Below are 24997 nucleotides of genomic sequence, written 5' to 3'. Positions count from 1 at the left end.
AGGTTAAAGGTGCGTTCAGATGCACCGGAAAGAGAAATGTTGCGTATTTTCTGTAATGTGCAAAATTGACTGTACTGCAGCACAATGCATTTTGCATAAACGTCCACTGCACACACAAAAAAAGGAACAAAAATATATACATTAGCTTGGGTTTTCTTTAATGACCATCACCATGAGCGAGAGCCACTGCTGTGTTGTGAAAATGTCTCAACCCTTCTCTTTGCGCTGTATCTGAGCACACCTTAGTACAGATCAAGACTTGTGTACCTGCTTCGACTGTGAGGTTGTTGTCGGGAAGAAGTGGACATCCACGTGATGTGTATGCCGCAATGTTGCACGAGAACATAAGTTACATGCATCTCCATAGTACAGTATACATCTCTGTAAGAGCCTACACATTGCACCGCGGCTCTCACTGTTTCCACACACACACGTCTCTCATCACAGTTTATAGGAGCCGAATTGTTTCGTCGGACTCTCTGAATGCTTCTCAGATGAGGAAGCTCAAGGAATCCTACGTCGGTGGGATTCAAATGGGTGCATCGGCGTCTGTACAGCGTACCTGTTCGGGCTGGTTGGCGTTGGACAGCGGTATCACCATCCAGATGATGTTGAGGTTGTTGAGGGCGGCGCTGGTGGTGAAGGAGCAGGGCAGGACGGCTGCTTGGCCGCGGGCCACCTGGATGCTGCTCTGGGACACCGTCACATCCAGCGCCCGCACACAAACTGCAGGAGTACAGAAGCAGCAGTCAGCGCCTTGACACACCGTACATAAGCACCCAGGCGTAAACAAGAGAGTATCTAAACGTAACAATTACAACACCCAAATGATGCATCTTGCACAATTTGTTTTAGAAATATATGCACTTAAGGAAAGCAGACAAAAATCTTGCGTTTGATGAGTCACCGTAAAAAGCATAGACGTCCATAAATACAATTAATTATGAGATAAACCTCCGGCGTGTACATGCAAACGTACAATATTTTAAAAAGCAAAAAGTCATGTTTAATCCTCCCCATCCTCGCCTTTTCATCTTCACAGCAAAAACAAACACGATTTTTGAACCAAGCTCTCTTTTGAAAATGCTCTCAGCAGCGAAACAAACATCGAGACCACACTGTGAAGGATCCCATAAAATATGCAATAGTTAAATGGGCAAACATGATAGGCTGTCTCTTGAGTTATTCATTTCCTGAAACAACTTTCTTCTTGCTGCTTTCATGGGAACACGGGCCTGTATCAATACATACTGAATGAACATGACAAGTGGGGATGCTGGTGGTTATTTTCGGGTTACTATTTGCTGTTTCAGCAAAATACATACAAATAACCATGATAGCTCGTCGCCTTGTGCAACAAACCTCAAACTAAGGTAGCGAGGAGCGGCTCTCCTCGTCTGGACTCAGCTGCCAGCCATACCAGACCCATAGAGAGACAGATCTGTACATGCGTCGTCCTATTTCTAGACCAGCTAAAGACATTATGGCCTAAATCGAGTTAGATCTCCCCCGCAAGCATGCATCCATGTCCAAAAACCTCAATGGGAAGTAATCTTATCGAAACATGTTGAGGAGGATGATGGCACTGATATGATTACGGATAATTGATCATGTCCTGTGAATTGTGCTTGTTAGTGATAATGTAAGATGATGGTCTTGCCATGAGCCAAAAGTAGATACCACCAGCATGTCGTTTGTGTGGTACGTAGGAGTCAAGCCGGATGTCAAGTGCAGGCGATGACCATAAAATATACATCTCACAACCAACCATACATCCAGTTATCAGTATTATTTCCCGGATAAACCATCTGCTTCGCATTCTGGGTTTTAAGTGTAATTTCTGCTGAATTTGGGAATGTCACCATCATATTCTAGCTGACAGACTGCCTGTTGCTCCCTCTCAGAAACTCTGCTGGCGGGGGAGATGTGTCGCGCTCGAAATGCACCGCTCAATTAAGGGTTCAAAAGAGATACATTCATGAAAAGACTTGCCATGAATTATGCAAGACATTTCAATTAAAGGCATTATATCCCACTGGATTGTCCATATGTATTGTTTACAGTATGTTCCTTCACTGTAACTCAATTACTCACATAATAAGACTGTAAGTCAGGCAAAACAGTCCTCCTGTACGTCACAATGCAGCTATCTATAATCTCTGGGGCCAGCATTATCAACATAATAAATACGAGTCTTAGGTCACAACTCTAATCTGATCTTCTTCTATCCTCTGTGTACACAATGTTCACTTCATTCGCGCAGTCAACCTATGTTCTTATTGGAGGATTAACAGCAAAGAGGGACAAGTTCACATAAAAGGTTACAACCCTGAACAGAATGTGTGACTGTTCTGGCGTCATGGAGTGTGTTCTTTCTCACGGCCACATAGATATAAAATGTACTAGAGAGAGGGAAGGAAGGAAGGAAGGAAAAGAAGAAAGAAGGTCCTAGAGGAATGAAGATAGAAGGAGCATCTTATCGTCCCTAAGCCTCCTCCAAGGCAGCAGTCTCTCAAGCCCACAACAGCTGGAAGGCTCATTTCAAAACACTGGATTAGGGAACCTCTGCGCACAAAGCCTGTAAGCTCTCACGGCCAAAGAAGAAACTCACACACTTACACAGACACTCCAAATCACAAACAAGCACACACACGTATACTGTACATACTACCGCGCATGACATCCCACCCACTGTCACACTGCACACATGTTCAAACCCATCGGCGACACATTGGGTGGCCCTTCCGGGACACATCTAAGAGACGGAGACGGGAACGACGTGACAGCTCACCAACCCAACCGCGCAGTTGCTTGGCATTGCCTCATTATTGCACACACTTCTGCCAAAGCTTTATGCCAGCTCCTCAGTGTTACTCTTGGAGCATGTCCGGTAGACAAGCGCTCTTCCACAATGAATACTGTGAAGGGTTTGATATGAATGGTGAGCGGCTCATTGTCAAATATGGCCACCGAGATATACAAATGTATTCACTACGGTATATTTTGTGTTTTGAGCTACTGTGGGACTACAAACAATATAGCCGTGCTGTCTAAATGACAATATTCCAGTCAGGAGCAAACTGATTTTAGGAAATACTTCAAAGAAGGCCATGGATTTGTATTGTAGCTTATGCTTTTCCTTTTATTCTGGCACGGTTCTTTGCCATTCTTGCCCAGGGCTGAGTGCAGCAGTTGCCTTCATGTCTCCATGCTGATGTGCAGGTGTGATGTAAATGGGATGACCATCACTTACAGCGTTTTCCATCCAAGACATTTCCTGTCGACAAACATCTTGTCCCCTCCTGCTCTTTATTTTTTGCCAAGTCATCACTTTATCTGTGAGCGGCAAGCATTCACACACAGGTTACGGCTGTGATTGGATAATAAATCATGAATAAAGCCAAGGCATGCATTCACTAATGTGCACAGGTACATGAAAACCATCTGGATAACTTTTTTCCCCTCTTATAAACAGCAAACTTTCTCCCGTTGTGATTTTCATTTTGCATATTTTGTCAATAGTAAAATGACAAAAATACAGAGAATCATATCAAGAAGATGTAAATCCAAATAAGAAATCAATTATACGTAGGAAAACCATTTTTTACATAGGTTTTTACAAAAAGATAGCGATAGTTTTTTATTAAAATTACTTTGAAAAAGTAATGGAAGGAGAATGAAGGAGGAAGTATGAAAAGAAAAACTAGATGGGAGTAAGAGACAAGTGAGGAACAAAGAGGTGTGACGGAAAAGCACAAAGGGGAAGAAGTAAGGGATGTCAGACAGGGAGGTACAGAGAGGAGGAATAAATAAGAGAAAGAAAAGGGGAGGAGCGAAGGAAGAACGGAGGATGCTGCCGTTTCCAGAGAGGCTTAATTGATAAAGTCACCGCAGGCATCGCTCGCGGAGTGAAGGAGAGAACCAACAGTGCAGCTCCGTGAAAACAGCTCTCTCTCCCTTCATTCGGGGAGCCGAGTGTCAAAACTGCTGTTGATTAATGCATAAGAAAACCATACACCTCAGACAGCATGGAAATCTGTGTGTGTGTGTGTGTGTGTGTGTGTGTGGGGGGGGGGTGCATGTGCTTACAGTCTAGCTAAGGTGCAGCCATGATGGGATGGAGAACAAATGCAGGGTGAATACAACGCTCACTCACCCAAACTCACCAAAGTGTGTTGTGTGTGTGTGAGAGAGAGAGAGAGAGAGAGAGAGAGAGAGAGAGAGAGAGAGAGAGAGAGAGAGAGAGAGAGAGACTGACAATCGCTGCTCGGCAAGTCATTTGCATCCTGTGTTTTTATTCATGTGGCTCTTTTATTCATAGGCTTTACTTTTATTTCAGTTTCAAACAGATGCCCCTGATGCTCTGATGTGATGAGCCCCTGGCACAACTTCAGTGGGTGGGTTGGGACACACACACACACACACACACACACACACACACACACACACACACGGAGACACACACGGAGACACACCTAGACATGCATACACCTGCTTAAGTGGGATGATCGACGATGGCGCTAAAAGTCGGCAACGTGACACACATCAATAAACGTGTAAAAGCGATGGACGTCTAAATCTTTCAACGCTGAAACGTACGAATGTTGAAATTTACACCGTATATCTGGGCTTTTCGGGGTTTAAACCTGATTTCCTGCGACACCCCGACAGTATTCACATGCTTTCATGAAGCAGAAAGCCACATTAACGGGCCGGCTGCATGCGTGATAGCCACCTTTTGTCAGCTGCGTTTTCTCCGAGCGTGACAAGAGTGAGAGGCAGCGAAGAGAGATCGAGCATAAAAAGTCATGCATCTCCTGCTTCAGGCGTGACAGTTGGCAGCTCTGATCACAGTTCATGTTTAATCTGCATCCCCCCGCCCTTGCAATTTCCTCTTCGGACTCGCGATCGCTTGAAACTTTCACCTCCGCTCTCGAAATGATTCATCTGCGAGGACAAAACAAAACGGCAGCAAAAGCGTAAGATTAACAGGCATGAACACATCCACGCATAGACACCTGTGCCCACACGCAGGCGCGTCTCCACACCGCGTTCTCTAGCCATGTAGACCCAGGAGCCTCGTGGCGAGCTGTGTTGGCGTACAGGCGGACGCTGTGATGTTGCCGGCTGCCTGTGAGGCACCGGGGCGAACCGACGAGCGAGCAAACTCACGTAGGCCTGAAACTCAGGTGGTACGGTTGTGTACCCAGCTGCTCTGTGGCAACACATCCAGCACCACGCTCAGAGCACTGCAGAGGTGAAAATAAAGTCACAAACCAACTTCGTTTTCACGGGAAAAAAGGAGGTGTAAAAAGGGTTAACACTTCAGGTAACATGGAAGTAATATATCAAGATAGAAAGTGTTAATGTGAAGTGAGAATTTCAGGTGTGGGTGGGTGGAACCCTGTTTCCAGTCTTTCTACGCCACGCTAACCTGCAGGTGTCGCTTCATAACCCATGTAAAGACATGTGAGTGGTATCTCTTCTGATGCAAGCTATAATGTCCATCTCACTGCCACGTTATTGATACTACACGGCGTATAATCTCATGTAATCTTTGGAATATCCACTCAAGCAATAAACCTACTTATGAGTTGGAGACGACTGTGATTGGACGCTGCTCGTCAGTAAACAATGTGAGCCTGTTTAGAACCGTAGTCCATAGGGAGCACATTATAAAAGGTCCTCATTCATATTTCACAACAAAGCAAACGTTGGTCCTTTCTACTGTGTGCAGAACAGCAAGAACTCCAGCTGAAAAAAAAATAAAAATCTCTTCAGCTTCTGCCTGCATGCACATGTCAGTTCAAAGGTTGTGCATATTTGATTGTGACGACTGCATGATCAAAACTACTGACGACAAAATGTGCAGCATGATGGTGTGCATACAGAGAGTTGTTAAAGGAGTCAATATTAGACAGACTACGTCCCTTCTGCTGCTTGGGACAACTCGATTGTTCCCTCGTATTTGTGAAAATTGACGCTCATTGGACGAGGTACTTTGGTGGGGAACTCAGATGACGTCAGCTTAACGTCCGTCACAGGTTTTGCTCACGTCTCTCCCATTTAATCCCTCCTTTCCTTCATTTCCTCTCCTTTTCTTACCTCCATTTTTCCCTCTCCGGTCCGTCCAGCGAACCCTCACCCAATGAAAGAGCCTTAAAAAACCTCTTGCTCATCCTCCCCCCTCATCCCCCGGCCCCGCCCCTCCCAGTTGACCTATTAGCCACCACAGCCAACTCCCTAACAGGTTCCACTGACTAGCCTGCATGGCTTAATTCTCTCCTCTAAACTGACTCCGACTAGCCCGGCTTACTGCGCTCCTAGTGCATCACTACTACAAACACAAGGCCTCATAGCCCACATACAAACTATAGCGTGCAGCGTTGGTCCCATTATTCATTCACTGCCTCGCTGTCACATGAAGGGAAGTCTGTTGCATTTGTATTTGAAGAGACGAGAGTTCACCCTCCTTTTAGCAAACCCTATAACTAAATCATATTGGAATGCATGGCAAAAACATAACATTGACACTAAGTATGGAAGCGAAACGGATGTTTCTCAGTATTTGTGAATGATGATATGAATTTCATCAGCGGACGTTGTTCTATTCCACATGACATACATACTTCCTGGTCTGGTCCCACATTGTGCATAAACAAGCTTACATCACATGCGGAGCAGAACGTCCCCACTTAGTCCTCGTGAGAAAGCCTCAGACTTTGCCGCTGACTAATATGACTTTATGTGTGTTAATTTGGATCATGTATCACAAAAATAACAGTTTAATGCACGCAAAATTACCCACAAGAAATAATAACAAATGGCAATTAAGGGGCGTATCAATATATTCATTTTATGATATTGTGATAGCCGTCATGAATTACACCTCCCGTAGAGTGGCAAAGTATTTTTAAGTGAGGAATATTTCACATTTTAAAAAAATTAAATAAAAAAACAACAATCGAAAGGCTGGTTGCTAATGAAACGCCAGAGAGTTACTGTGAACAAGCTGACGGGTGATCATCAACCAAACTAGTGTGCTCGGCTGTGTGCACTGAGCGAACAGAAGGTTAAAGTAGGCCACTGCCCTCGTGCACAGATAAGCCTGGGCATTGGAAGACTACTGCTAAAGCAACAAACAGATGGCTCTGCACATGCAGCCGTGGACACAGCTAGACACACACACACACACACACACACACACACACACACACACACTGTCCAAAAAACATCAAGTACCAACTTCAGTGGAGTACACTAATCGCAAATATACAGCTCTAATCAAAAACATTGCTCCCATGCTTGCTCATAGAGCTAAAAAAAAAAAAAGGCTGTTTTTCAAATTGCCAGCACATGTTGCTCGGCATGTTGTTTCAAACGACAGCTGAGCAACCGGACCTGGATTTCCCCGAAGAAGCGGCCACCAGCCACCTTGCAGCCTCCGTACCGTCTCTGTGTGTTGTAACTACATCCCCTCCTCTGTTAGACTTGTATGTTTGGCAAACCTGTCACAGTGTCTGCACATAAATCTAACGTCCTGGCAAGCGTACAGATCTGCCAGTAAGATGACATGATTGGCATGGGGTTCTGTTTTGCTATTTGGCAGCGGTCATCATCAAGTCCCTTTTAAGTGGGCGGCGACGGCCTGGTTCTGCCAAAGATGTCCGAAAGACGCAGGAAAGCATGTCTGCGTGTCTGGTACGTATAGAGGTAAAAGTTTGCAGCACTCCCAAGAAGTATCACTTCAATAACAGGATGTTACATAATCATTTTTAGAATTGCATATATTTGATAGGTTCTTATACCCCTAAATGCATCAAAGAAACCAGCAGTTTGGAAAGGGGAATCTCCCATGAACCTATCACATATTATCTTAAAGATTTCTGGAGATGTTTCAGTGAAACCACTGTCCTTCTCTGTGCTACACACATCGGCAGGTGAGGCCCGTCCACTGGCACTCCCCACTGTCTGCACGGCACAGGTTAACACAAATACAGTCTAAGCTTCTCAGTCAGCCAGCCAGGGCGTCATTGAGCCAACCAGCAGATAATACTAGAAGACTATTTCTGGAACCAGCATTTAGCCTATGGTAACCTTTTCTGATGGCCGTTGGTAAGTAATTGGCTCGTAAGCAGAGATTGTTCTCTGACTGAATCGTCTTACTATTCTTTGTTCTTTTCTTTGTTTCTTTTTCTACTCAATTTGCTTGGTTTGATCTGCCCCTCTTTGTATCTCTTGTTCTTTCTTCTTCCCCTTCACTACAGTAGCTCTCCACATGAAGACAGTGATTTTAAGCCCGCCGACGCCGTCCGGGCCTCCTGGGAGCAGCAGCGCTCTGCGGGTGATTTGGTCAGCGCCGTTCTCCAGCAATAAGGGCCCCGTAATGATTTATCGTCCGTTTGAGTCCCTGTGTGGCTCACCTTCAGGATGAACCCCCCCGCTCACGTCTGTGCCTCTGATGTGTATTATCGGCTAGAAGAAAAGCAGAGAGCAAGGCTGGAAGGTACAGTTTAGGCTGTGGAGGAGCAAAGTCCTGCACCACATCTGATTTCAGATATTTCTTAAATTGGTCAATTTAAGGTTTCCTTTTTTTTTTTTTTACTGGTAAAGACTTAAAAGAAAGAATGTTGCTTTTTCTTTCTTACCCATCTTTATCCAGATAGGTTTTTCTGAGATAGTGCTCTCTTGTTATCAGCCTTATGCTGTGACTGAACTTGCATCATGAGTCAACTGCACCTGCATTTTACATTCAATGTATTCAGTAAATATGATTTTTTTTTCTTTTTCTTCGAGGAGCAGTGTAATGTAATATATTGGGGCCGCTGTCTGGGCAAATAAAGGTGGAGATGACTGAATGTAAAGTCTAGGTATAGAAAGTGATGGGGTGATGGAAGCCTGTTTAACCCAAGATGTGTCAGTTATTGGGGGGGGTGATGGGTGCAGCAATACACATCGTTATTAGCTTTCATTAACTATTCATTGGGACATGAGTCACTATGTTTTAGGTTATTGTTTTCCAACCATAAAGGCTCCACTTTTAATGTGTTTTTCTGGTTTTCTGTTAGGGGGGGTCAGATAAGTAGAAGTGGGGAGAATTCTATGGCCACATTGTTGTATTCTAGCCTGTTAACATGCCATCTTTCAGCATAAACCAGGTTTCAATGTATCCCTAAAGCCAGTGCTCGTGGAGGCAGGGTGTGTGACCAGTCTTGAATCACAATGTGTTCTATGAGGACAGCAGGACATCAGTCCGTCAGACAGGAATGGAGTCAGCCAGAGGACTGTAGGGAACAGAAGGACCAGACGAAGGCCATTTCCCCACAGGAGATGCACATATTTCTTACTTCTACGTCTCTCACAGGGAAATGTTTTCTTTTTTTTTTTACGGTGTCCTTCGTGACCTCTCTCTCTTTTTCTTTTCTCTCCCTTCTTTATGTTGTCTGACCTTCTTCCTCCATTCCTCATGATTAGGAAAAACAAACCCAAGACATACAATCTATTCTTAAACACACATACACTCCATATGTAAGTCCAGTCTTGTCAAACTTGCGCTATATTTGAAAGTACCGAGAAACCATTGACTGCAATTCAGCAGCTGTCCTGCACGCACACGCACACGCACACACACACACACACACACACACACACACACACACACACACACACACACACACACACGCGACCTGAACTTTTCTGCCCCAGTGTCAAAAAGGTTTGTGAACTCTTTGCGGACAGCTGCTCTCAGCTGACTCATGACGTACAACCAGCCAAGTGATTAATGTCGTCAATCAGAGGAGAAATAACAACAAATATCGATTCCCCTCAAAAACATTGTTTTGTTTTCTCCCTTCTCATTTAGTGACACAATTTTTTAGTATAGTCTTTTTTTGATTACGTTTTTTTTGGTTTTGTTTACTTGATCCAGGAACAGAGGAGGGGCCGGCTGATATGGATTCTTTCAAAATAGATATTTCCAGTTTTGTGTAAACAAGCGCTTTGATGAATAGTGTGCTCTGATGCATGGACGCTATTTTTCATTGTCAAAAACACAGGAGTTCATATGAGAACCATCATGTCATTTCATTACATGATTGGTAATGCGTAAGCATTTCCAATAATAACAAAGCTCAGACTCCTTGCATTCAATTTATTGCATCTCAAAATGAGTTTACATTTATACCCTTTGTTACAGGGGGAAAGGTGCTTCTGCTCGGGGAGTTTTGCCCTTTTTTTTCTTTGCCTGAAACCTTTTTCTGTGTGCCTGTGCTTACAGTAGGTGTGGACCAGCATGGATGGTGCTTTCTAACTAATTCGGCTTTTGGATCTTTGATGTACTTGTAGGTCAAACGCTGGCTCAGCAAGCACTGGGTACCAGCCTATATTCTCATTCTGCACACTGGTCAAATTTACATCCCATTTCATTCAGAGAAAACTTTACTGTAGTGTAACAAACACACACACATGCAGGCACACACACACACACACACACATGCAGGCACTCACACACACACACACACACACACACACACACACACACACACACACACACACACACACACACACACACACACACACACACACACACACACACACACACACACACACACACACACACACACACACACACACACACACACACACCTCCCTCATTCTTCTACTATTCAGCAAAAAAACAGCTTGAGAAAAAATCAACACAAGCACGCTGAGTCGGCGCTCTTAAGGCAACGGCTTTTTTCCCAGACAGCAAAGGAACCAAGAAGTCAGAAGCACCAAACTCTGATCAGGGAAGAGAAGTTTCCTTCAACTTTGATAGGTCACGGATAACTCTTTGAGCCGCTGTACAGCTTTCAGAACACTCATGCATAAAGACTACACATAAAACACTCTCTGATGTCTGACTTAGCTGCACTTCTCTGACAAACTGGCATTCTGCTATCCTACACGCATCACAAAAGCATTGGCGAAGCATTGTGCTTTACAAAAGTGTCTGTTTGAATGCTTTACAAATTATGGAATAACTGTAATAATAACATTTAGAGGTAGGCACTCATTAAACAAAAGCACCATTGAGGACCCAGAGGTTGCCCACTGTAGGTTTGTCGCTCCTGCAGCCAACATGGCTCCACTTTGGGAGTTAGATAATGCTGTTTTCAGTCAGTGACCTCTTCCTCGGTGACAGGCGCTGCATAAGCCTCTATGTGTGTGTGTGTGTGTGTGTGTGTGTACGCATGTGCTCGACGGAGCAGAGCCCCAATGCCGAGCACATCTGCTCCGGACGCCCCTGGCACCGCCATATGGCTGGCAAACACGCCTCCGATTCCTCCTCCGCGAATAGAGAGTTTGCGATGAAAAGAGAAAATGGGTGAAAAACGAGAGTGCGTGCATGACTGAGAAAAAAAAAAAAAAACGCATGCGAGTGACAGCGCGAGGGAAGGAAGGCAGAAGAGAGTAACAGCTGACGAGTGAGGAGCCGCACGTGCTGCCCATTAGGCTCCGTGGACAGATCCACTCCCTCCGAACACACTGATGTCTCAAACACTCTGACACGACTGCATTCTTCTATCCACACCAGGTCAAAGGCTCATGACATAACATACATCCTAACCAGTCTCAGCCAAAGTGCTTACCTGAGTAAATGGGAGAGGAAATGAGAAAGAGATGTTATGAATTCCAAAACATAACCCGAACTTATTTCCTAGAAAGTGAAGACCTGAAGGACATGAAAGACAGATTGTTCAATTATTTTCTTTTTTTATAGTGATGCTTTTGATAGTAAAGCACTTGTAGACTTGAAAGGCAGGCTGCAAGGCTTGTAGTTGGACTCTTTGTAAGCAACGGGGCCTTTGATACTTGTGGCTTTGGGGTGGTTATGTTGGACTCCGTGAGCAGTTTTCACTGAGCAAAAAACAAAGTAAGTATCCAAACATACATGGAAACTTCTAACCATGCTGCAGTCCTGAAATTTTTTTCAAAATGTGGGACTCATGTACCATCCTTAAATAATTTTGTTGAAATAATGAAGAGATGAATTACATCCTTCCAACTTCTTGCCGACAGGTAAAAAAAAGAGGTAGCTAATGTATGAAGACTACACCAATTTCTCCCCAAGGGACTGAGATAGTAGAGATGTGGAGGATAATGGCAAAAAAAATTCTGTGTGCATTAAACCTTAATCATTAAGATAGTACCTATTAGATATAGTACTATAAGCCTCGCTACTACTGGAAACTACCACCACCCCACCTCCTCAGAAGAGTATGTGAATCACGCACATCAAACCATATCGCATACAACAACCATTCATTGTTTAACATTTCAAACGCCAGAGCACATACTCGAGTTTAGGCCCCACTTTTATCTGTCATGTGAATCTTTTTAAAGCACGATGTACAGTATCAGAGGCGCCAGGCGTCGCCTTGCACTCTTCCTTCTTCCTGCCCTCCTCTTTTTCTCCTCCCAATCTCCTCTTATCTCCTCCAGCTCCCCCTGCTTTTCTTCCCATCTTCCTCTCCTTCATTCCCTCCTCTTCTCTCTCCCCCTCTGCTGCCTGGGGCTTTTCATGAAGGCTGAGTTAATATGAGGAAATCAATAACATCACTGCGTTGGCTGTCGGGGGGGGGGGGGGGGGGGGGGGGGGGGCAGGTCAGAGACTTGCTGATGGTGATGAGGGGGGGGTGGTAGTGTGTGTGTGTGGGGGGGGGGGGGACATGTTGCTCAACAAACACTTGCCCATTGATCTTTTCTGCACATCTTTGCGTGCGAGCGTCCACTGAGATTCCTCAGGGTCCGACTGACAGGCAGCGAGCTGGCTGTGGGCCTCGGAGGCCGTCTGAGTGTGTGTCCGCCCACGTCATGTGAGTCTTGTATACAAACCATGTGAGAGCCTTTAAATATTAACAGCGGTGGCATGAGATCCTCTACTTAAATAAAAGTACCATTCAACAGTTTAAAATACTCCATTAAAAAAATTACTTAGTAACTTGTTACTTGGGTAAAATTATTTCAGCAAAATGTGCTTTTTTTAATTGAAATTAATGAAGTTTGCAGGTGTTGTATAGTCTCATATATTGTATTTTTTATTATAATGATTAAAATTAACTAAAATGATAATGTGACTCCTGTATGGCCCTGTCTTTCAGAGGGGCCCGTGTTAAACCAGTTGCAGCAGCTCTCAGATGCAGTACATGTAGGAGAGTAAATGCAGTGGAATAGAAGTACGGGTAAACGGATTGCCTTTGTAGAACGCTTTCATGCGGGCCCGACCCTACAGCAGATGGAAAGATGGTGCAACGGATCAAAACGTCAACCTTTTGTGAACAATTTGCTCCACCTCGAGATCCACAGCCACCCAGTACTAGTAGCATAAAGTAGCATGAAATGTCATGTAAAATGAAAAGAAAAAATACTAGAATAAACCCCAGTAAAAGTACTTAATTACATTCCAACACTGTATATTAATGCTGCACAGTTAAGGGATTTGAGACTAAAACACTATAAGTCTGCATTCTATGTGCTTTCTACATGTCAGGACCGAATGGAGCACAATTACGTTTTCATAAATCCAGACCTTGGAGGCTGTAGATATATTCAGGGTACAGATATAAGAGGCATTGTATATTATGCTTCCAAGATCTTGCACTCTCTCTGTCTCCGACTCCAGCTCTGTCACTCGCACTATATCGCGTCTACGAAGGAAAATCCATATGAGCCGGACAGGAAGGCCGTGGTATTATTAATGGAGCTTAACATCCCTCTAAGGGGGCTGAAATTGTTGAAGGCTTGATGTGTTAGCCTTAACGTTTCACTCAAAGCAGGGAGAAATGGTGTCAGAGAATTAGTAGACTGGCAGCTGGCTCAATATATTTCTGAATGTGCAGCTGGAAATGACACAGTAGGTTAGGCGTGGCACCAAATAGCCCACCTTCTGGCCAACGGGTCTTTCACAAGGAGTCGCCGGTGGGTAATTTACATGTTTTTGCATGCGGGAACCCGCGATGATTAATTCATTGAGATCTGGGTGCAAGTTCAGCGGCGTGGCGGAGGGTTAATAAAACACACGCCGTCCTCTTTCTTTGACACTCGCTGTTTGAGCCTCTCTATTCTCATGTGCACAGGCAGCACACACAAAGAACACACACCCCTCAATAATCAGTTGAGCTATTCAACCGCTCGGGGTTACACGCAGAATGAACGCATTCATCACGTAATTACTGTGGAGGCAGTCACACACTTCATCAGTCTATTCCTGTCTCAAAGAGCCCCGGAGAGAACAGCGAACGCATACGATTTCCAAAAGATATTATGAGATTCTGATGCCCCTGTAAGGAGAGTCAGAAGAGAGGAGCGGGATTTACAAAGCATCAAAGTGACATCTCGACTGATTCACATGGCCGCGGAGTTGAAAGAGGAGGATTCAAGGAAGGCGGATGCTCGCATCATTGAAAAGGCTGATGAATCTTTAAAAACCCCCTCTCCCATACGGAGAGATATCTTCAAAAATGGAACTGTCTTCCTCACAAGGGAAGATAAGTGGCAATTCAGAGGGGCATCACATTGAAATCAGGGGAGCTGAGGAAGCCGTGAAGGCAGTGTCTAAAAGGGATGCGGTGATATAAGGGGAAAGATATAAAAGGTGAAGCCTTAATGTCGGGTGATGTATGACGCCCGGGCTGAGCGGTCCAAAAGCTCACATGGATGCTGGAAATCAATGGCGTGGGATAGAGAACGTGGCTGTGTCAGACCTCTGAGCATGAAGGAGGCCGGAGCCGCCTAATAAAGCACAGTGATTAGTGGGAGACGGGTCAAATGCAGGTGTTTGCAAATATAAATTGTGGATCTATAGGACATTAAATGGGTCCAACAATGACTGAGAGGTGGATGAATGCATGGATTTTATGTGTGGCCTACAGTCTCTTTTTTCAACATACTTCTGGTTGACATGATTTGTTGTGTTGTACTTTTATTTTACAGAGCAAACCGTCGTCTTTCCTTCAATGTATCTGAAAAATTCAGAATCCCTAAATTTGAAGATACAAGCTTCTGTTTTATCAGTTATTTATTTATTGTGCTTGATATGTAGCGGAGGGAAAAGGGTAGAAGCTATGTGACAATGACATGACATGAAGATGAGTGAAGGAAGACAGGAACAGGAACAGCAGCGCAGAGTAACATGTGAAACAGGAGGTATTTCTTGTTTCCGAAAATGAGATTTCTGCTACATTAATAAAAACAGTGGATCCATAATGCATGGGAATAACATTTTTAAAGCGTGTAACTCTAGACTAGACCTGTGCTTCCAACCATCTCAATACTGTTTGACTATTTACATGCTATATTTGTCGCAAAACAATACAAACGGAGCAAATCCTAGTTTTGTACATGCTGACAGGTGCCTCTGGATTTTGGAATTGAGGACACACTTCCACATTGTTATCTTCCACCTGTAATATCATTTATTCAGAGACCTGTCCTGCATTCAGAACATGTTTACCTACATTTTGACCAGATCCACACAGTTTCTTTTGCTATACCTATGAGTTTAGAAGTCAACCTCCAGTTATAAGAAGGAATGTCTTGAGTGATGAGGAATTATTTGACAGAAACTACAGTCCTGGTGTTCCAATTTTCACTTTGCCTCCTTTTTATACTGTCATCTTTCGATCTTATTCCTTATCTTGTTGCCCTCTGGTCTAAAGGACCCCTCTTAAGAGCCACAATGACACAAATGCCTCCTTTGGGGTGGAGTGAAAACTACAAATTAAGACTTATTGATCAAATCATTGACTAAACCCACTGAGAGACAATGTAATTTAATTATGTTCTGCAGATGTTAATAGCGTCGGAGAAAGTAATCGCTCCTGTTGTTGTTTGCGCTTTGTTGTTTTCCCCCCTCCGCTCCCCGTGGACCGCTCAGACATCGGGGGGTAGTGCGGGTGGTAGCGCTGTGTGAGATGTTGCGCCGGGGCCCCAATGAAAGCTTTTCCATCACAGCATCATTTACATTCAAATTAATTCCATCAAAAGCAAATCTGAATGTTCAATGAGCGGAGAGTGGGGCTGGCCGTCATCTCCCTTCTTCTCTTGAGAGAGGGGCAAGCGAGAAGAGAGGGGGGAATGCGGCGAACGAAACGTTAGGTCGATGTGAGACTGAGAACGGCTTCTGATTTTTTTTTTGCATTTCAATGAAACCACTGGAACAAAGAAGCTCCCAAATGAACGCTGCCTGGTTCCTTTGGAGAGGTTTGGTGCTAAACAGAACAATGTGAGTCATTTTCACAACACCATCATTGATCAATCGCTTGTTGATCGGTGTCTTTCGGCCTGCACCAGAACAATCATCACTATTGATCCATTTAAATCCATATTAGAGCTTTAACCAGTGCCACCACACACACACACACACACAGCTTTGGGCAGGGAGCAGCCCAACAGCCTGCCTTGCAGTGGCATAATTGCATAGCATGTCAAAAACACTAATAAATAAATCAGTGATTACTTCCCTTTGTGAAGTGCTGCAGCCCCATTATTGAATATTCATGTAGGTAAATACGTTCATGCAAGCTTCTCTCCCGGGTTTTACGGTTTGCTTTTTTCCCGTAGATTTAAACCCATCTCGACTTTCACTGTGCGGAGAATAATACACGAGTGCTCTTTACGTTCGTATGTATCAATCATATGCATATTTTAAAACCTCAGAGTTCTGCACAACATGTGGAAATCAGTGGATTCTACTTTGCTTTTTTTACCCTCGGTGATCAATTTATACAGAAATTCAAAGCTGATTGCTATTGACAGAGGTTTATTGATTCCAGATCCCCCGAGGCCAATATCCGTGTAGCATGACACACGGTGTAATTTGCCACTCCATTGTTTCTGTAATATCTCATTGGCACGGGGAACAAATAATACCACCTTTTTGACCCGCTCGTCTCCATCATCTCGTCCTACACCGCTCACTCCCTCCACTTCGCAGCTTCGCTCTCCCACTCTCTCGCTGTCTCCTCTAATATCTTGATAGCACGCGAATGTTTGCCCCCATCTCTTATTCACTCTCCCATCTCTCTCATATTCTCTGATGTCAGCGTTTGTATGCGAGCGTGCGTCCGCGCAGCCCAAGTTTGATGCATGAGATGCGCCACGCATGCACGGACGCACCTCTACATGCATGCAACACACACTGGCAAACATGCACATACACTATTGATGGCAACTTAGCCTGCGTGATTACTGTCTCTAAGCTGCTTAGGGGTTGTGTCCCATCTGGCTCTGGTGTTTGCAGCATCATTCAACCCCCACCCCTACCCCACCCTAACCCCACAGACATCGCCCCTTTCCCCCATCCTCCTCCTCTTGTTTCATCCTTCGTCATGCAGTCTCCCTGTACACCGACAGGCACACACACACACAGAGGGAGAACAGAGGCGGAGCAAAAGGGATGATAATCCTGCGTAATCTGGGTTTACCAACTATTAGGGCTCTGCGGTGTTTTCTTACGTAATCTAATCATCCGTAGAAACGTGCAGTCATCCACTGGGGTGAGCTTGTGGGTCTCATTGTGTATGCGTGTTCAAAAAGTGGAAGCCGGAAGGGATGCCGCCATGTGCCACCTGGACCATGTGGGAGGAAAAACACACACACACACACATACAGCCCCCCCACACACACACACACCAAGAGAGAGTGAGAGAGAAGTTTGGTTTAAAAAAAAAAAGTTTAGTGCCACATCAGAGGGCATTCAGACTCCAGCTGCTCTAATAAACCTCCTGCCTTCTGGTGATGGAGGAAGCACACGCACAACCACACATCAACCCAGCAAACGCAACAAACAAACACCCAACAAACAAAACCATCTTATAGTAGCTTCTGACTTCCTCTGGTCAAAGTACATGATTGTGGAAGACATTATCCATTGTGACGGATGTGTTTTTTTTAACGGATCCTCTTGAGATCTCTGTGAGCAGTGAACCTTCCGCGACCTTTTCATGTCTTACAGCATTCAAATTAATACATTTAAAAGATGGAGAGAGCTCGTTAATGTGTTTGATTATTGATGAGAAATAAATTGAAATGTTAAAAGTTAACTTCGCCAACACATAAGTGTCGTACCCTTAAGTTAAATACCTGCAGAGCAGAGGAGCCCTGCTTCCCGTCGGTGTGCCGGTATAAGCTTCGACAGATACAGTAAATATTGCACGGGTAATCTCATTTATAGAAATCAATGTTACGTTGCACTCTGCATTCGTCGCACTAAAGATACAGGGCCAAACAGATTGAGGGGACAATATATAGTTTCATGCTGCACCCTTACAGCATATGGATAAAAGGGATTACGTTTATCCATATACTGAATCATGCAACGCCGATCTGGCGCAGTGCACTGTCCTCTGGGAAGATCTAGGGATGATACAGAGAGCAAGGGACAAATCCTCGGAATACTTTTTGACTGTTGCACAGAAAGCACCCGAACGTCTCATTGCACTTTACACAGATGATCCTGAGAGGATTTTCTTTTTTTTTTTTTAACATCATGACGAAGAATAAAATATCTATACAAGGGTCACCATTAGCTCCTCTCAAAGGGAAAGTAATAGTGACATTTGCAGCAGTATTGCTTCTCAGTCAGCGCTGTTCATAAAACTGGCACAGGTCCATCTCGAGTCAGAGCTTTCTGTGGTTTCACTCGGAAAACAAACAGAAGAGGATTGCCCGACATAATTGTTACAGGTTGAGAGATGTCATTTTTTCCTCGTTTCTATCGCTTTCTGTCCGCCTCACTGGTTTGTCTTACCATCTCTCTCTCCCTCTCTCTCTGTCTCTCTCACACACACGAGTGTGGAACATGCACTTCCACAAGAAAACAAGAATCCTCTTACATACACTGACTCAACTTCTATTCTCCTTTTGAAAATACCTGCTCGCCTGCAAGAGGTGTTAACTCAGCTGGGGGTGCAATTAGTCATTTCCTCCACACATGATGTCAAAATCAAACAAATCCATTTTTTATTTTTGGTTGACACTGCTAGATGGAAATTGCCAGTAAACCACCTGAGTTTAGACCACTTGGGTATTCTTTGTCTATGCTTCCAACATATATTTAGTTTGATTTATTTTCATTTCAATATAGTCTTGGGGGGGGGGGGGGGGAAGCAGTGACTATGTGACAGAGAGAGAGAGAGAGAAGGAGGGAGAGATGAGTCGCCCATCATGCTTAGAAAGGTTCACATTATGAATGATTCATGCGTTCATCCTTAATGATATGTGAAGAACCTTCGATTTCACAAATGGATCACTTCACATCCCCCCCACCCCCCCCCACCATGAAATGAAAATGTCTTATATTTCTTATGAAGGCAGAGAGCAATGTGTATCTGCCCTGTCACATCCACATTTTAATATATCTTTAATTTGCACATTTTTCTCCACATATTGCACAGGCCCGTTGGCAGCCCTATATAAGATAATTTGAGCGCTAACCTCAGAATGAATAATGAAGAAAATGTCATGTGGGGCCTTTGATGGAAATATTTGCATAGACTCATCTGGATATCATCACATATAGATTTGTAGGGATTGAAGAATAATTATAGCGAGAACTTTTAATAGCAGTGACAATATACTGTTATTTAACAATAAACAACAGCCTACGCATTGTTGAGGGAAGACACAGGCTGGCAAAGCAACTGTCTGAGCTGGCTATTGTACTGTACACTCAGCATACAGTAAGTGAGACAATGGGAATAGAACCAGAACAGTATGTGTTTTGAGGGCCAACATTGTCATCATTCACTCCACTCTGTGGAAACCTTCAGCACAATATGAAGATAGTCGTTCTATACAGTGTTCTGCGCGACAGTATATACGTGCTGTAAATGGTACCAAAGTGCAGCTCTGCCTCTCTGTTTCCTGATTTCCATTCCCATAGGTCCCATGTGGGGACTGCACCTAATGAAGTCATGAACACTTAGCTGTCTGCGTGCTAAACGAACAAATAATGAGAAAAGCAATTAGTCTGGGGACCGCGTGGCATCCGTCACCTGCGAGATACAGACCTGAGCGAGGCGACAGCGACGCAGAGAAAATCGACTAGCTTGGAGCGCGCTGTTGATCCCGTCGCTGCCACCACAATCAATTTAATGGGCCTCCGTATGGCGCTGCAGAATCAATGAAAGATCATTGTGGCTTCCTCTAAGCGCTTAATGTTGGTGGGGAGCAGGAGAGTCTAAATTTATACCGGTATTCCACCGAGACGTCTCAGGAGAAATGGCGGCTACATGCTATATGTATGAAAAACTTTCACGCCCCCTCTCCTTCTGAAGCCCTTTAGTGGAGGGTCAGGGAGAAAAAAAGGGGGGAGTACAGCTACACTCAGAGTTTTGACCCACATCTGTACCACAGAACTGTCACAGGCTGGAAAATGAATGGGTGACCTTGGTTGAAACTCGTACCCACGTCTTGTCTTGGGGATAGGCCTAGAAAGACGGTGTAAGCTTTGGGCCCAGCCAAGGAGATAAAGGGAAGGATGGAAGAGGAGGAAGGAGGAGGAAGGGGGGGCACAATGCCAAGAGACAAGGTAATTTTATCCTCCCTTGCAGCGTGTTATATGTTTATTCTATGGCAATTAGAGTTTCTATGGATGGTATTTTCTGGCAAGGAGCAAAGCTGGTTAATCACACACTCAGGTAATCAGCAGTTGAAGCACATGTAGCCATGCTTTAATGCAAGTGTCAAGCAGGAGAAGTGGATTAGGGAGCAGTCAACACTATGCAGATGTGAGGAATGTCTCCGTCTGTTGGTACGCTATTTTTTTAGTAGTCATTACTCTGTCCATAAAGTAGTCCAATCGACAAGGGTCATCATGGGAAATGGTGTTGAGCATAATGAGAAAGAAAAGTCAAAAGAGATTGCCCTTTTCACATCATGTATATAGTATCTAATGTGAGCTGAAGTACAGTACGGTTACAATAAGACACCAAGAAGCAATTGTGAATATCATCCCTTAACACTGTGCCTCTGACGGAATAAAAGAGAGAGAAATCTTCTCTCATCCGGAGCTCGTCCTCTAGGAACTCCTCACTCTTCATGGGGGTGCGCTCGTTTTTTTTTTTTTTTTTTGCTTAGATCGACAAGAATTCTTTTTTTTTTGTGGTTGTCCTGTAAAGTTTAATCGAGAAGGGATTGCCTCAGGGGGGGCCAGGCAAGTTTAGAATATCAATTAGTATCAACCAATTCTCTGAAATTCTGCTTGGGGTGATGCTGATTTTTTTTTTTCTTCATACAAAGAACAAGCTCCACTTAAGATAAAAGGCAGTGATGGGGGTTGGGAGGCACGAGGAGATACAGTATCTCTGTGCTGTTTAATTAACTTTGGCTAATGGCTGTCTGAGGTATTTAGTTTACAGTAAAGATAATTGTCACCTTTTTAGGTTGCATATTGTGTATCATCATGAATGAAGTCATGAATCTCAGCTGAAGTTATCAAGTAGGTTGAAATAAGGAATACACATTCAATGTCATTTAGAAAGGGATACCTTAATGTATCTATCTATCTAAATATATAAATACATATTTGACTTATTCTTAAATGTAGAGTAGATGACATCCACAACAAAAAAGATAGATTTGCCGATTTGTCCACTGACTACTTTCGGTGCCCATCGTGTCCCGGCCTCTGGACAGTCCAGTAGAGGGCTCTGCCTGTACTTACAGAACTAGGGTGACAATATCAGAACCCTTATTTTAACCCACGCCATGATCTTTTCCTGTGTTTCCTGTACCTAAACCTACAATATCAATCCAGTGTTTAAACCGTTTCACAACGTAAAGTAAAACGGTCATATGTGAGTCAGTGGCCAACCTATGAGTCAGTTGACGCAGTCGGCTGATGTGTAACAAAAACAGAACTATGCAAGAATAGCAGTTACTATTGAAGCCAAATAATATCACTCTTTGACAGTGTCGATGTTAACCCAAACGTAAATCACATCTCTGATGCTATAAATTACAGCAGCTGTAGCATCAGTGGGAACTAATTTAAGCTGCAGCAGATCCTAGAAGGGTCTTACGAAGTTAGAGAAGTCCAAAGACAGCTCCCTCGATGCAATTAACAGTGAAGACAGAGACGTCTTACAAAGTGCTGGAGAGAGAGAGAGGGAGAGAGAGACGTTTCCCCTGGGGACAGAGGAGGGGGATGATCAGCACATGATGCAGCCCTATTTGACAAAGTTACGCCTGTAAGCTTAGAGATACACACACACACACACACACACTTAAAAGTGCTGGGACACGCAGATGGAAAAGCGCACACAGCTGGGCGATAGTTCACGTCTAGACTCTGCAGCCAAGGAAAGTGTACAGCTTCCAGATGAGTGAAATTATTAAAAATACTGTTTTCTGCCAAATATGTGGCAATTAAAAAGTCACAAAAAGACAAATGACATTCTAATTCGGCTTGGAAATGTCTCTCAGAGTCCCTGTTTTGAGTTATTTCAACAATAGATGTTGTCTGAAGAAATAAAGCAGTGGGGCATCATTTGGGACAAAACAAGGTGGTAAAATAAAGGGGAGTTTTCTCTATACCTGATCCCCTCGGTGTAATAATACATGGGATCTTACGAATAGGTTCACATTTAAGTTATTAAGTGTTAAGAAGAGGCAAAGTCACAAGCGTGTCTCTCATGGCCGAACACACAAAGTTCTTATCCGACATAATACAGACACCGAGGCGTCCTCCTCAAGAGAACTTAGGCTTTTGTGCTTTCCCAGGAAGGGGACACTGTTTAGTTCATGACTGTTGTACTGCTCAAACGGGCATCAATAAATAGTTCTGCATAAGACGTCGACCGTCTCCAGAGGTCTCCTTGCTTCACACGAATTTCCATCACAAAGTCCAGCCATCTATTTGCCACCTAATGTCTCTGGTGGGACATCAAGACTTTGAAACAGAGTAACCAAATATGGGAGAGTGAGAGACACCGAGGTGGGGGGTGTTAACAAACTCACTGTCTAAATATAAAAAAAACGACAGTCGGTTCCACTTTGCAGTTATGTCTCCATCACACCCTCAGTTTCACACATGAATCCCAGAGAGGCTGCGATTCAGCCACCAGCCTTGTCCACGGATCGCTTTCAGCCCGGTGGAGGCTTTAGAATCATACACAGCTTCAAACACATCCCACGATAGCTCCCAGGAAGAATCATAAACAGCTACGATAACACGGGGTCAGATTCAAGGCCAAGTGTGGAGACATGAGCGGTCTGCCCGGAGACAAGCAGGCGGAGGACTGTATGCTGTGAAGATGTACAGGGAGTCAGAGCGACCATCTATTATAAGCTACACGCTCTTATATATAATGATAGGAGCATGTGGGTGAGAAAACAGATCATAATATGTTTCCGCGAAAATGGGCCGTGTCTATTTATATTCTGAATGTGAATTATTGGTTCAATCTCTCAATATTTGATCATTTATTGACTAAAAACCAAGCAGATGTTTTCAGTTTTCCTCCACCTGAATGTAAAAATTGCAAGAAAGTGGAAACTAATAGAACTAAAGCAAATTCCCTGTGCTGGTTAAGGAGAGACGCTGTGTTCTAGGAGCCTGGTTCAGTCCCTGAATATAGATTTGGTGTAATTTCCATCCAATCCTTGAGATTTCACACTCGCTCCTGTGAAAAATCACACTTAAAGGGTCTCCAGTAAGCAGGGGCTTAATTGGCTGTGACGTGACATGCATAATATCAGCTAACTCTGCATTTAAAGCTTGCCGCGCTAGAGCACACACACACACACACACACACACACACACACAGAACACCACATAGGCTACCGATTATAGAAAATGACTGTATCCACACACATGTGGGAAGGCCGGATCTGATCTACGCATCTATATGCAGCGAGAAAAGCAGTTAACAGGCATCGGCAAATCATGCAAATAAGTTAACTCACACCTAACACAGCCTGGGAATGAGAGAGAGAGAGAAACCAAGAGGGTGAGAGAGGTACCTTGTGTTTGCATGAAGTGAGCGGTAATGAGCAGGTCAACTCCCCCGTCATAAATCACATTCAACATGTACCACAAAGAAAACATGTTTGGCCCACAACAAGAATACATTATAACGGCTATTATCCCGTAGCTGATTGTGCAGTTGTTCACACATGTGGGCAGATATTTAACCTGGAAGACATCCGCGCCGTAAAGCCCTCATCAATCGTCGGTAACCCCGACTGCTCGTTAAACTGTGGAGCTTGAATGCCGCTGATGTATTGCATTCCCCCCTTGATTGATTGTATTCAAGTGCTCTTGTTCTTCCAAACGAGCCACAAATGATTGCAATGGAAATAGACTCTGGATTACAGTGCGGTGGGTAACGAGTCATTTTCGGTGAAATCTGGCTGGTAATGCGTACTGGTAATGTTCTGTGGATTTAGGACTAGTACGAGAGCTATTTATGTATTCACGGTTCGCTCTGAGCTGATTAACGAGCATGGTGATCGCCGGTGAGGACTAATTATTTGGGCCCCGTTAGTTCCTTCAGCTCGTTAGGCACGCTCACGAGGAATGTGTCCTCTGGTGTTGGTGTCTTGCATATTATAGGACATTTATAAAACATCTCGAGTTCATTGTCGGGAGGGAAAAGAAGGCGGCCCTTAAATTGTGTTGATAGCATTTGATTATCTAAAGTCTACAGGAAAACTGCTTTCGCGGGAATATACTGTATGCCTTGTGAAACGAGCTTTAAGGATGCAATTAGCGAATCATGCAGGATGCCAGAGTAACAGTATGCCAGTGGAGATGCTATTCGAGGAAGGGATAAGATGAGAGTGATAAAAGATGCATTCTTTGGCCCTGTGGCGCAGTAAATCTTTAAAAGATATCAGGTAATGGACATGCTGTTAGGGGCTAATTACAGCCAGACCACCGGAGCAGCTAGATATAACATATAGAGGCAGTGATCATAATATAATCCACAATTAGGAGGAGAGATCAACTTGA

General features: G+C 44.1%; 1 protein-coding gene across 4 annotated transcripts in view; it reads right to left on the bottom strand.

Annotated features, from left to right (window-relative positions):
* The window catches only part of igsf11 (immunoglobulin superfamily member 11), a 78826-nt gene that overhangs the window by 11744 nt on the left and 42085 nt on the right, over positions 1–24997 (bottom strand). For 2 of the 4 annotated variants that reach the window (XM_084018829.1, XM_084018832.1), the window contains 2 exons: positions 563–726; positions 268–276 (listed from right to left, as the gene is read on the bottom strand). In XM_084018829.1, the coding sequence (XP_083874955.1) occupies positions 268–276; positions 563–726 (173 nt within the window). Of the gene's footprint in view, positions 1–267; positions 277–562; positions 727–5172; positions 5194–24997 lie in introns of those variants that run through there. The other 2 variants (XM_084018831.1, XM_084018830.1) reach the window with 2 other exon arrangements.

The sequence above is a fragment of the Eutrigla gurnardus genome (assembly GCF_963514095.1).
Source record: "Eutrigla gurnardus genome assembly, chromosome: 10".
Classification (NCBI taxonomy): domain Eukaryota; kingdom Metazoa; phylum Chordata; class Actinopteri; order Perciformes; family Triglidae; genus Eutrigla; species Eutrigla gurnardus.
The sequence above is the reverse complement of the archived record's forward strand: the minus strand, read 5'-3'. Positions and strand labels throughout refer to the sequence as shown.